The sequence below is a fragment of the Octodon degus genome, unplaced genomic scaffold (genome assembly GCF_000260255.1).
Source record: "Octodon degus isolate 3935 unplaced genomic scaffold, OctDeg1.0 scaffold00050, whole genome shotgun sequence".
Taxonomy (NCBI): Eukaryota; Metazoa; Chordata; class Mammalia; order Rodentia; family Octodontidae; genus Octodon; species Octodon degus.
In genome coordinates this window covers 2416625-2429447 of record NW_004524626.1, presented here as the reverse complement: position 1 = coordinate 2429447, position 12823 = coordinate 2416625, and the positions used below count along the sequence as shown (strand labels likewise).

General features: G+C 40.0%; 1 protein-coding gene across 1 annotated transcript in view; it reads left to right on the top strand.

Annotated features, from left to right (window-relative positions):
- The first annotated feature begins 433 nt into the window (after positions 1-433).
- The window catches only part of Asb4 (ankyrin repeat and SOCS box containing 4), a 67343-nt gene continuing 54953 nt past the window's right edge, over positions 434-12823 (top strand). Inside the window, exons 1-2 of the mRNA XM_004632615.2 lie at positions 434-694; positions 11130-11429. Coding sequence (XP_004632672.2) covers positions 442-694; positions 11130-11429 — 553 coding nt within the window. The 5' untranslated portion in view covers positions 434-441. The remainder of the gene's footprint in view (positions 695-11129; positions 11430-12823) is intronic.

Genomic DNA, 12823 nt, shown 5'->3' with positions numbered 1-12823 from the left:
TCACTAGCTTGTATTACAAAATTATTGGAGGTTTTTGAAAGTAAGAGTATCTGATGAATTTTTCATCTTTGACTACTGGGGAGTCAGAGCAAGACAACAGATCTCCAGGTAATCACCAGAAGGTTTTAATGAGGAAAGAAAAAGAAAAAAAAGGAACAGGAAAAAAAAGGAAAAAAAGCAATAAGAGCTTTTATTATTACTTTGATCATATAAGAAGTAGCAATGACATTTTGTGCTTGCAAACGCATTGTGAACGCCTCCCTTCTTCTCAACACTATGTATTACTGAATGAATCAGCTAATATATAGTCAATTTAAGGGACCTGAAAATGCAGTGACAGCCAAGAAGGATATTTTGCAGTTTGAAATGATCCCTATATAAATAGAACGGATCAGCATAACTTTGGGATAAAATTAGCCGACGGTCTGTGGTCTCTCTGGCATGTGCTTGTTTGCCTGCTGCTGCTCTCCCGAGCACTTGCAGGACGATTTCCAGGGGGACAGGACAATGGACGACACCACTGCCCCTGTCACGAAGTCTGGAGCTGCCAAGTTCGTTAAGAGAAACTTCCTAGAGGCGCTAAAGTCAAATGACTTCGGGAAATTGAAAGCTATTTTAATCAAAAGGCAAATAGATGTGGACACAGTTTTTGAAGTTGAAGATGAAAAGATGGTTTTGGCATCTTATAAACAAGGTAAAAAATATAGGTGTATTTGTAAAATTGATAGAAAATGGGTTTTTAAATAAATACAAAGCTATAGTTTTCTACTCTAAGCCAATAGCCCTTATTGAATAACTATTTAAAATATATTTTAAATTTTATCTCGTCATTCCTTGTAAACTACAATGCTTATGGACAGATAAATATGCTAATCCTGATGACATATATCTTATCTATAAAAGTATATAGCATATATATAAGCACATATATTGCATATATTTTGTTTCATTTTCTGCCCTAGAATTTCATGTGTGCCTAGAATTTGAAATCCTGAACAATTATACTTAGAAATGCATTTTATGTTTCTAATTTCTCTTCTGGCTATAATGTAATGACACAGATTAACAAAATATTTTTAGATTACGGTTGAAACAGATTACTGAGACCCAGTCTAGACAATGTAACTGATAATAGCCACTTAAAGTTATATCATCTCTGTGTCTACAGGAGTGACACAGATTTTTTTCCTCTCCTCGAGGTTCATTAATGGCAGGAGCTGTGTCATGCACGCCTTCATGGGCTTCCTCGCTTTCCTGAGCTTTAGTTCAGCTGAAAAGCTAAACTCAGAAAAATCCAAAAGTGAACTTTCTTTTGTGTACTACAATACGAGATCAAGATTATAGACATGCTTAATGCAGAATATTTGCTTTTAAATAAAGCAAAGGAAAACAAAAAGTAGGACAGAAATTTTTATCAAGGAGTTTTCTGGAATCTGTGCTTCATACATTGGAAATAAACAGCATGCTGATTCTATCTTCTCGAGTGAACTATTTAATGAGGGAACTTGAGTAGTTAGGCCATCTGGCGAGCAGATTGCAAACAAACACCCTCCTTAATGGTACTTCGGTTTAAATAAATAGATGATAAGGCATCGCGCGCAGCATTTAGTGATAAGAGTGTATGCAGTTATCTTTCGTGTATACAGATGTTTTCTGTTCTTATATAAATCACTAGTGCCGTAAATTCCAAGACAGAATACAAACAATATACATTTCTGTGCTAATTCGGTAGCCTCTGTGTATCAGTTCTGCAAGAAGCACATAGAGTAGTTAAGGCCAATTTCTCTGCTTATGATTGGTACTTACAAGCTTCACAATAATTTGACATTTTCTTTTGATTGAAAGATAAAGGAGGTATCTATTTTCTTAAAAAATTGATTGGAGACTCTTTAAAAATGATGTATTTTAGGTATTTAAATAGTTTCTACATTACAAGTTCATTTAGTGAAATAATTTGTTTAGTGAATAACTGGTTAGTTAGCAAGTCCTGGATACTTAAGTATATTTTAAAGGTTTTTTGAAAAGTTATATTTATGTCTAATGTAAAATAACGAGGGGCTGAAGTGATGGGTAATTTATTTGACTGTGGGCCCTGAAGATCGACTGTTCTTATTTCCTGAGTAGCCAAGTCACCAGGATCATGTGAAAGTTTTTAGGTTAAAAGAAAGGAACTTAGAGGTGCATGTTCTTAGAAAGTAAGATTTCCCCCCGTGCTACTTACAATGGTGTCATGACTCCTGAATGAGAAGAAACTGTTTTAAATTCTTGTCAATGAAAGTTGATTCATGTGACCCTCCTGAAGCTAAATCTTCATTCATTCTAAGGTGTATTTTCAAAGTTTTAAGACTATGGACTGTGGCTTTCAATTAGGAGACAGCCAATTACAGAACCCGAGAAAGGAGAGAAACAGTTCCAGTGTTCTACTTGCTGAACGTGTGCCTGCACAGAGCTACTAGGATTTGGGACCATGTATTCAGGGCGCATGCAGGAAATCCTTGGTGCATGTGCGCATGTACGTGTGTGTGTGTGTGTGTGTGTGTGTGTGTGTGTGTAGAAACACAATCTATTTAGCTGGAGTCTACTGCTCTGTCTCATTAGTCCTAAATTCAGGTTAAAACTTCACCTTTCTTTGGTGTTACTTCAGTTCTTTTTCACAAACTTTCAGTCTAATTGTCAGTTCTTTTAATACCACATTTAGCAGTGGAAGTGGAAAACAGGATCCTGGTTGCTGGCTCAGCATTGTAGAGCCAAGTGGTTTTTATCGATTTCTTAACTCACAAAGGAGTGCTTTTGGAACAGTGTAGAACAGAAGGCCTACAACTGGTTTGTTAGTGGCTGAATTCTTTTTCAAATACTTTTAAAGAATAGGGCCTATTTCTGTGTGGCCTTGAAGGGTTCTGCGGCTGGATTAAAGCCTTTGACAATTTATTAACTAAAAGCAGAACTTTTGACCATTAAAGGCTGTTGAACTGAGATGCGCTACTCTTTGATTTTTTTTTTAAAGCATGTTTGAAGAGCTCTAGGCAGAAAAGTATACAAATAGTAAGCATGCAGCCTAATTAAGTTTTACAAAAATAAACCTAGGTAACCCGCAACCAGATTGGGAAACAGAATATTTTTGTTTACTTTTACAGGGTGAGAGTCCTCAGCTCTAGTTACTTTTGGCTCTGTAGGACAATATGTAAAACCTATAACAAGTAGACTACTTTAAATTTTCTTATGAATTAATATGACTCTATTCAACATTTGATTATCCTGAGAAAGACTAATAAGTCAATTTTTAATCATTTTTATTTTCTTTAAAAATATAGTATTTTTATAGGATTGCAAAACATGGTTAGACTGTCATTCTAAAGGCAATACATTCCAGCCAATATGAAAGTCATTGTCATTTGTGGAATGGTAACTCAGAACTGTTCTGGCTAAAAAACCAATTTAGTCTCTAAACATCATTTCCCCTCAAACCGTGGGGCCTGGGCAGCACCAGCACTTCACAGTCATAACTTAGTCAGATATACGTTGGGTAGCTTTTTCAAGATACTGTAAGCTTAGCAATATAATCTTCAGCTGGTTTCAGGGGCATCTACTTGTAGTCCTGGTACTCTGAGGGGACCCCACATTCATTCACAGCCTGGGCAGTTTGGAGACTGAGGAAGTCAATAAAAATAAAATTAAAAGTTCAAAATAAAAATTTTAAAAAGGGCCGGGGATGTAGCTCACCTAGCATGTGGGGGATCCTGGCTCCAAGGCTGGTACCAAAACAGATGAATAAATCAAAACCTAAAGCAAAAGATTTCAGGAAAATTATGTTTTAACAATTAATTAATTTTTTATTTTAAAAATCTCTGATTTATTTATTTGGTACAGGGTCTCCCTATGCAGCTGAGACTTGTAGTGATCCTCTTTTTCTCAGCCTCCCCAGGGCTGGGATTGCGGGTGTGCGTCACTATGCCCAATTTCAGTGGCCTGCATGGTGTGGCGTGGCATATGGTACTGGGGATTGAACCCTGGTCCTTGCGCCTGCCAGGCAGGTGCTTAGACCACTGGGACATCTCCTCAGCCTGTGTTTTATTAATTTAAACAGCAGTCTATTTTGTAAGACAAACGGTAATATGTTCTGGCTGGCACTTGAGGGGCCTCTGGGAATGCCAGGGATATGGACCTTAAAAACAAGAAAGCAAAATAGCATTTACTAAATGGTGGCCTTAAAAATGATGATATAACAAAACTAAACAAAAAAGGGGATACAAATGAAGGACCATACATACAAAATAGGATAGGTATACAGCTACTTTCTCTTAATTCAATGAGAAGAAAGATTTGCACTAATAGTGTTTGTACAGAATATCTTGTCTGCATCTTGTAGTATGAATAACCACCATGAAGAGAACAGTATGCAATGTATTAATTATTGAAACTGTCCTACTAATCGGTTTTGAAAGTGTCTCGTTGCTGTTTGTTTCTCAATAAAATTAATAAAAAAATAAATAAATGACATAAAGAAAACATGAATGCAGGAAATGTTCAACTGCTGGGTACAATCAGTAGTTGAATAGTTAAGGGATGTCATGACACGAAGTTTATTCCATGACTAGCGGACAGTCTCTAGAGTGCAAGCCAAATCAGAAGAACTCTCCTGGACCCACACAGGCGCTGCATGTTGGTCTGTGGTGTTCTGGAAACAGCAAGTGTCCTTAACAGTGTTCCCAAAGGTCTGTTCAACTACAGGTTTTGGCTGTCACTTAGACATATGTCTTTCGGCTCATTACTGATACAGGCAGCCTACCACACTGATCTTCTTGCTATGGAATTTTCTAGTCAGCAAGGTAATCAGAGTCCTTTTATTAATCAGTGTAATGCACTTTAAGTACCTCATTTATGGCCCACAGCCTCTGGTTCCATGGTTGGTAGTCATCTTTTTAATTAAAATAACCAATGAACGATTTCACTTGAAAACTCTCTGGCAGGTACTCTATCTACTTCACTGTGTAGCAACTGCTTTGCAAATATCACCAGAGTTCTTCTTTGTACTTTCCTGATCAATAAGCGCCTTATCACCCAATTTTTCTTGTTTCTAGAAACCTCTCCTGCTTCCTATTGCTCTGTCAGAGTTCTTCTCTTTTTTGGGATGCTCAAACTTTTAGCTTTTAAATGTTTTCATTTTCAGCTTGCTGCCTTCCTCCCTCCCAAGAGGAACTCAGAGAATTATCCTAAAAACATTAGCTGTTAAAAAATAGCCAAGAACTGCGCCTCCACTTATAATCCTCCAGGAGCGTGTCAGCAAGTGCGTACAGGCAGAGCAAATATCTGCTAATCCGGCCTCAACCGTGTCTGTAACCTTTGGCTGTAATCGCAGAAGCCTCTGCTGTGCAGGGCTCATGGCGTTCTGGTTGGTAACGTTTGCAGAGCTCTTGGCTTGGCTGAGGTTTTCCTGGAGTTGTGTACAGTCCCCCTGCCCCCAAATGCTGGATCAAAACCAATCCCTTCTGTCCAAAGATGGCCAAAACACGTGGCTCCTTCCCACATTTCCTGAGCTAGGGGCTTTCTGTCCAGTCACATGGGCATAGTTCTCTGGTTTCAGGTTTAAATTAAACATTCCCATGTACACACATCAGAGGACAATCTGCATATTTTTGCAAAGGTAAAACTTGGCAATTTCTTTGAGACCTTTTAGCTGTAAGCAGTGCTGGTTTGGAGGTGAAGTGCTCTGTAGCTTCAGCTCAGAGATGGCTACATTGAGATTCTGGGGAGATGGAATATGAGAGTTTGACTTCCATCAGTACTATTTTACATGGACACTTTTACTAGAAACCCTAGCAGACTTGTCTTCATTTGTAAAACAGAGGCTTTGCTAGCACCCTCTCTAAGCTCCTGTGTGCAGAGGGTCTATGGTGTTATGGAAGTGAAATTATGTAAGCAGATTATTCATTAGGGTCTGGGGTAGGAAAAAGGTGAACCTGTGTTTGGAAGCTCTGTGTGGTCTGCACAGGAGGAAACTATCTCTGTCTGTCTCTGTTTCTGTCTCTGTCTCTCTTTGTCTCTCTGTCTGTGTCTCTCTCTATCTCTCTGTCTCTGTCTCTCTTTGTGTCTCTCTGTCTCTGTCTCCCTGTCTCTGTCTCTGTCTCTCTGTCTCTGTCTCCCTGTCTCTGTCTCTGTCTCTGTCTCTCTGTCTCTGTCTCCCTGTCTCTGTCTCTGTCTCTGTCTCTCTGTCTCTGTCTCTGTCTGTCTGTCTGTCTCTCTCCCTCTCTCTCCCCCTGATCTTCAGTAAGCCCTTTGCCAACACCACCTCTTCTCAAAGGAGCCATCACTGCACAGACTTCAGACTTCAGGTGGACAGTGAGTGCTTTACACGAGAGACAGTCTGAATCTTTCCTCTCCTACCCAGCCCCCCAGGGCACCATCTCCTGCTGCTTCCTACCTCTGTCCTTTTGTACAGTGTACAGCCGGAGCTCACAGGACGGGGCAGCCCAGCATCTGTAGGTAAACAGGGGGTCTTTTAAATACAAACACTAAGAATAAACCACATTGTAGGCTTTGAATCTGGAAAAATTCTGTGGAGGAAAGAACAGTCAAAAAATCAATCTTGGTAGGTCACTTCATGGTGTTGCTAGCATGCTGGGAGCAAAGGTGGTTCTAGTTTGTGGGGCAGATTTCTCTCTCTCTCTCTCTCTCTCTCTCTCTCTCTCTCTCTCTCTTTCTCTCTTTCTCTCTCCCCCCACCCTTGGTACTGGGGATCGAACTCAGGATCTTGCACTTGCCGGGCAAGCACTTATTCTATTGAGCCACCTCCCCGGCCCCGATCTCTTTGCATCTCAGCACCCACACAAGTATGTTGACAGGCACTGTCCCACCGATGGTGTTTGAAGGCCACTCTACATGGGGCTCAGTCCTCCATGAGGGTACGTGTACTTACTTCCACACTTCCTATATGGCGACCCAGGTCCCTCGCCCCATTGTAGGTGGTGCACACCTGTGGTCTCTCACTGTTCAGTGCAGCAGGCTTTCCCGCTCAGCTCAAGGGTAAATTGTCTAGGAGCCCCTAGAGCCAAGCTCACACCAAAGTCCTAAAACAGATTTAGGATGAACGCCAGCATGCCCTGACCCAGGGCCATGCCCATGTGTCCCCTCTGCCTCTCTAGGGGCAGCTGTCTTGTTCAGTTGCATGCGGTCCCATCTAGCAGCAGCAAGTCATAGGTGCGAGTCTGTTCTGAGGATTGGCTCCTTTCCCAGGCCTCATGGTCTGTGAGCCTGATTTACCAGTTAATGGTTCTGATTATGGAAGACGCAGATGAAACTGATGGAGAAGACAAGGATGACTGATTCCTGCAATGAACAGGACAGATGAATTCTCCAGGTGCTACTGGGAGCTTACGAGGAAGGAGAAACATCAATAAGCAAATGCATTTCCATGTGAGAGATGCGACATGTTACAAATGAATGCAGAATCTTCTTTCTTTGCAATTTTGTAAAGCAGGTTTGGAGCTCTGCCTCCACCAAGACAAAGAAAGATGGAAACTACACTGCAGCTCTCCAGGCCCACGAGCTTGGGCTGAGGCAGGCGAGGCCTATGGCGCTGGCAGGCTAAAAACTGGCAGCTTTCTCATCTGGAAAATGAAAGGCTCGGAATGCAGAATCCTCCCTCTGGTATCGAAGGTCTGTGTTTCTTTGATTTTTACATCAAAATGGTGTTTGCTTAATCAGCTCTGTGCTGCCCCCTTTTGGAGATCATCTTTTCTTCTCATCACAGAAGCAGGCATGAGCTTCCAGTCTTTGCAGACCAGAGCTGCCTCTACTGTGAGGCTAATCTGCAGGCAAAATACACTTTGGCTTTCACATCTGGAACCAGCTTCTCTCCAAGATAGAAAAACAAACAGATAGACAAACAATTCTTTGCAAATTGCTTGCTGAGGAAATTTGAGTATTAAAATGACTATGTATTGATATTGATAGGATTCATTAATGGTCAATGATCAAAGCAGGTTGCATGCAATTTAGCTTAAGAATTCTGCCTGCAGCACGTATTCAATGTGCACAGCTAAATGGACACGTATAGACAGGTGTGGATATACCTGTGCCCCTACGTTGTGCACATGTGCACGTCTGTCCACACTTGCGAACGCACACTAGGTGGACGCTTCCTAATTCAGTTGACTCCGATGCTAAGACACGTGGGTCTGCTGGGAAAATCCTTCTCACTGAAGATCATCCTTCTCAGTGTCTCAAATCTCCTGTCACTGTCTTGGAACTTGATGGCTGAATGTGGATTCCCACATAAATTTAGATAAACAGAGGAGGGAGCACAGTTTAAACAATCTTTGATCCATTAAGCCTTAGGATAAAGTAAGTGAAAGTCTTTTGAAAAGGCTGATTTGAGTTAGGGCAGATGTGGGTTCAGAAGAAAGGTGGCCTTAGAATGCAGGAAAGGCAAAGGGATTGTGTATGTGTGTGTGTGTGTGTGTGTGTGTGTGTGTGTGTGTGTGTGTCTTAGGCATAAGGGTTGGCTATAGAAAGGTAAACTTTGAGTTATGTTGATCCATGCCCATGGGTTTAATCAGCATTGTGTATGACCCTGTAAATGGTTTCTTTAAATTAAGTTCTGTTTTCCCTTTGGCTGAAGGATGTATTTTTATTTATAAAATTTTGTTTATTTTATTTTACTGTACCAGGGATCAAACTCAGGACCTTGCACTTGCCAGGTGGGCACTTATGCTACTGAGCTATATCCCTGACCCAATTTTATAAAATTAAAAAAAATTTAATACATGTATCAGACTCTAAATTTGTAAGTTATAAAGGGGTCACTTAGCAACAAGTATATCTATGTCCTTATCCCCCAGTTGCTGATTTTTCTTGGAGGCCACCATTATAAGCAGATTTTTTTTCTTCAGGGTATTTAAACACTTAAAAATAGATTTGAACATGATTACATACTATAATATATCTTGACTCTATTGATTTGAGTCTATATACAATTGTCCCATTCTTTTTAATGGCTATGTAGTACTCAGTGGAATGGATGTGCTATATGACTGAGTTAATCTCTTCTATAGAACAGCATGGCTGTGTTCAGTCCATTTAACCATTAGGGCCAATGCTGTAGTACACACAGTGATGGATAGATCAGGTTATCAGGACCAGTAACTCCCAGGATTATCCTTCATAGAGTACAATGCAAGTGGTGCTTTTTGGAATTGTGTAGTACTGTGGTCCTATAAGGTATTTCACCCACGAATTATTTTGCTTGTAGAAGAGATTCCCAGGAGTGGTAAATGTGTATTTTCTTCCCACTTAGCTGAGAGAATTTTAGTACTGGTCTCCAGGCTCACCTTAATATGGTCATGATCATTCTTAGAATGCCTCTGGTTGCTCATCATTTCTTGTAAAGTTTGGTTCTTGAAATAATCATAATATTTTAGATTTATTTTGGCCTCATCTATTTAGTGAGAAATACAATCTCTGCATCTCTTTTTCAGAGCATCAGGTTCTGACTAATGTGAGTTAAGATTGCACAAATTTCTAGGCAGCTCCCTCCCACTGATTTTGAAATTTCTGTTAACTCAAATCCCTAGGTTTTTCCTTAAATACCTGACAAGTACCACATTTGATTACTTTTTATTTGTGAGATTTTTATAGCCTCAAGGCCATCTTTTGAAGTATTCACGTTAAAGTTCGTTTTGTTGTTTCAACTTTCAGGTCTCTATGAAGCTGTTCAGCCATCTCCACATCTTTGTCTTGCCTTCAGTAGTGCATCCTTCTCTACGCAGGTTCCAATCCCCACTCATACTGAGTTTAGAGTGCTGTGACTATAGATGCTGACATAGGCTTATACACTCATGTCACAGCTTGTCAAGTGTGGCAACTGTTGATGACTTGTAGAAGAAAGAGTAGCTCAGTATATTAAAAAGTTGGGTCAGAGGGAAAAGGTTGGGAAGGAGGAGAATCAAAAAGCCTTCTAGTAGTTAATAACATTTTATCTAAAATCTCAGTTCTACTAACAACAGTTCATCTCTTGGCCAACTAATACGTGTTTAGTTTGTAGGCAAATATGAGTATAAAACACATCTAGTTTTCCTGTTTATTTAGGCTGCTAGGAATTTCAAAGGCCAATTTACAGTGCAGCTGTATCACAGAAAATGTAGTTTATATTTTGTGTACCTGTTGTACTCTTGACCTCTTGTTATTTTTTTTTCTTTGCCTATATTTTCCAGATCATTTTGAAAAATCTTGGATTGTGTACAAATTAGTGTTTTGTGTTAGTTATATTTTTGGAAAGAAGTAATGTATCAATCAACAGGTATGCAACTAAAATTTTGGAATGTGTGACAGATTTTTAAAAGAATATTTGAAACATTTGTGCTTTGGACTTAACACAAATATAGGGAAAATAATTAAACTAGAATAAAAATTAAAAGCTTGTAAACTAACAGCTTTGCATTGTTCAAGACAAATTCTCGATGACTGAGGGTTTTAAAAATGTCTCATGTAATTCATCCTGTAAAATAAAATACAACCACAGAAATGAAAATATCAAACTAAAATCCCCTTGAGGTCCAAGAAGGTAAAGTACCTAAGGAACAAGATAGTACAAATAGTACAGACAGAAAGAACTTGGAAAAGAGCAAGCTGTGTAGGTTCATGCCTGTAATCCAGTCACTTGGGAGGAGAGGAGGCAGGGAGATTGCGAGTTAAAGGCTCACCTGAGAAACGGGATGATCTTGTCTCAAAAATAAGTAGCTGAGAATGGAGTGCAGTGGTACGCTTGCTTAGGATGTGTGGGGTTCTGGGGTTAGTCCCCAGACTGTGGCAAAATAAGAAAGAAAAGGGAAGGAAGGAAGAAAGGAAGGAAGGAAGGAAGGAAGGAAGGAAGGAAGGAAAAAAGCAAGAGAGAGGTGGACAAAAGAAGAAAGGGGAAAGAAGTTACAAAGAAAGAAAGTTAGGCAGAAACTTAGAAAGCCTAATCACTTAAGTGCATCTAAGTATATTACTGAACAAAACACCAGCAGATCTACCAACTACTACTCTATAACCCATGGCCAGTTTTTCCTCAATGCGTAAAACTCACAAAACCCAAAGACATTTAAAAAAAAAATGAAACAGTGCTTTCTTTCTTTTTTCTTCTTCTTTCTCAGGTTATTGGTTGCCGAGTTATAAATTGAAGTCTTCTTGGGCCACAGGCTTGCACTTGTCAGTCCTGTTTGGGCATGTGGAATGCCTTCTGGTACTACTGGACCACAATGCCACAATCAACTGCAGACCCAACGGGAAGACCCCTCTTCATGTGGCATGTGAAATGGCCAACGTGGACTGTGTGAAGATCCTTTGTGACCATGGAGCTAAGCTCAACTGCTACTCCCTAAGTGGACACACAGCCTTGCACTTCTGTACGACACCAAGCTCCATTCTCTGTGCCAAGCAATTGGTGTGGCGAGGTAAGCCTTTCTGGGTGATGGACACCAGGATCCCTACACTCTAGGTTTTGAAACTTGGTGACCTCTCCTCACTCAGGATATCCAGTAGGTGTTCCCATGCTCCAGGGCACTAAGGTATGTGGGCATGTTGACATCTTTGGGAGAGGACATTCAGTGATAATCTCATTACAACCTTAAAATGTATTTCAATAAAATATTAATTTATTTATTCACCAAATCAACACTTTTTAAGCTTCTCCTATGCATCAAGTAAAATGATAAGTAAAAAAGAAAAAAATAGTTTCTTCTATTAGAGAATATATAGTTCAGTAGGGGATAACATATTAATAAAATTAATTCATAAATGCTATAAATAATTTAAAGTGTGAGGGAGTGCAAGGGAAGACAAAGCGAAGGTCAGGCATGAACTTTGGTAAGATGTGTAAGGGTTTCTCTAAGGATGTGATGCCTTTAGGAATAGGAAAGAGCCAGCCTTTCAGGAAGAGGTTATGAGGTAGAAGAGTAGAGACCAGGGAATAGCAGGACCCAGGTGTTTTCTAGAGGAGCTACGTACGTGGAGTTTGGAGTCAGTGGCCGGAGTATGGTCGATGAGGGATGCGGTGGGAGGGACCAGAGGACGGATGGAGAGGGGACAGCTCCGGGGTGACATCCTCTAGGTTGGATAGCAGGGCCTTCTGGAGGCCAAAGTACAGGATCCTAAAAGGCAGACGTTGAAATATTCTAAGCAAGATATAGTGTGATTTAATTTTTACTTGAAACTGTCATTCTGGAATTATGCAGAGTGGGTCTGAGGGGCAATAACGGAAGCAGGCAGCCCGGAGAGAAGCAATGGAGCGTTTCGTGAGGCAGCAGGTGGCTTGGGCCAGGGGGTGCCTCCTGTCAAGAAGGTTAGGAGACGGCTTTGCACTGGAGTTTGGAAGTGGCATAGAGGGATTTAGAGCTGGATTAGAGGTAGGTGGTGGAGGGGGATGAAGGCAAAGAAATTCCCGTCTCTGGTTTCACAAAATGGGCAGAGAGCAATACTGGCTTTTCAGATGGAAAAACCTGAGGAAGACACATACATGTTGGGGTGAATGTTAAACTAGATTTTTGAAGGGTTAGTAGAAGTAGAATTTACATGTAGTAAGATTCATGGAAAAATTCACTATTTTTTATTTAAAAAAATTAAAAAGAATACAAAAATTGCAAAAAAAAAAGAAATAATACAGAATTTCACTAAACAAAATGATAGCAGTTCAACAATGGTTGTTTTGTAGTATATTGTTGTCTTTAAATTAGTTATTCATAGTACCAGACATATGCCTGTAAGATTGGCCAAAATTTATAATAAATTAAGAGGAATGAGAAAGAAAATTTAAGCATTAACTAAGACTAATTTATAAGACTAAATTAAT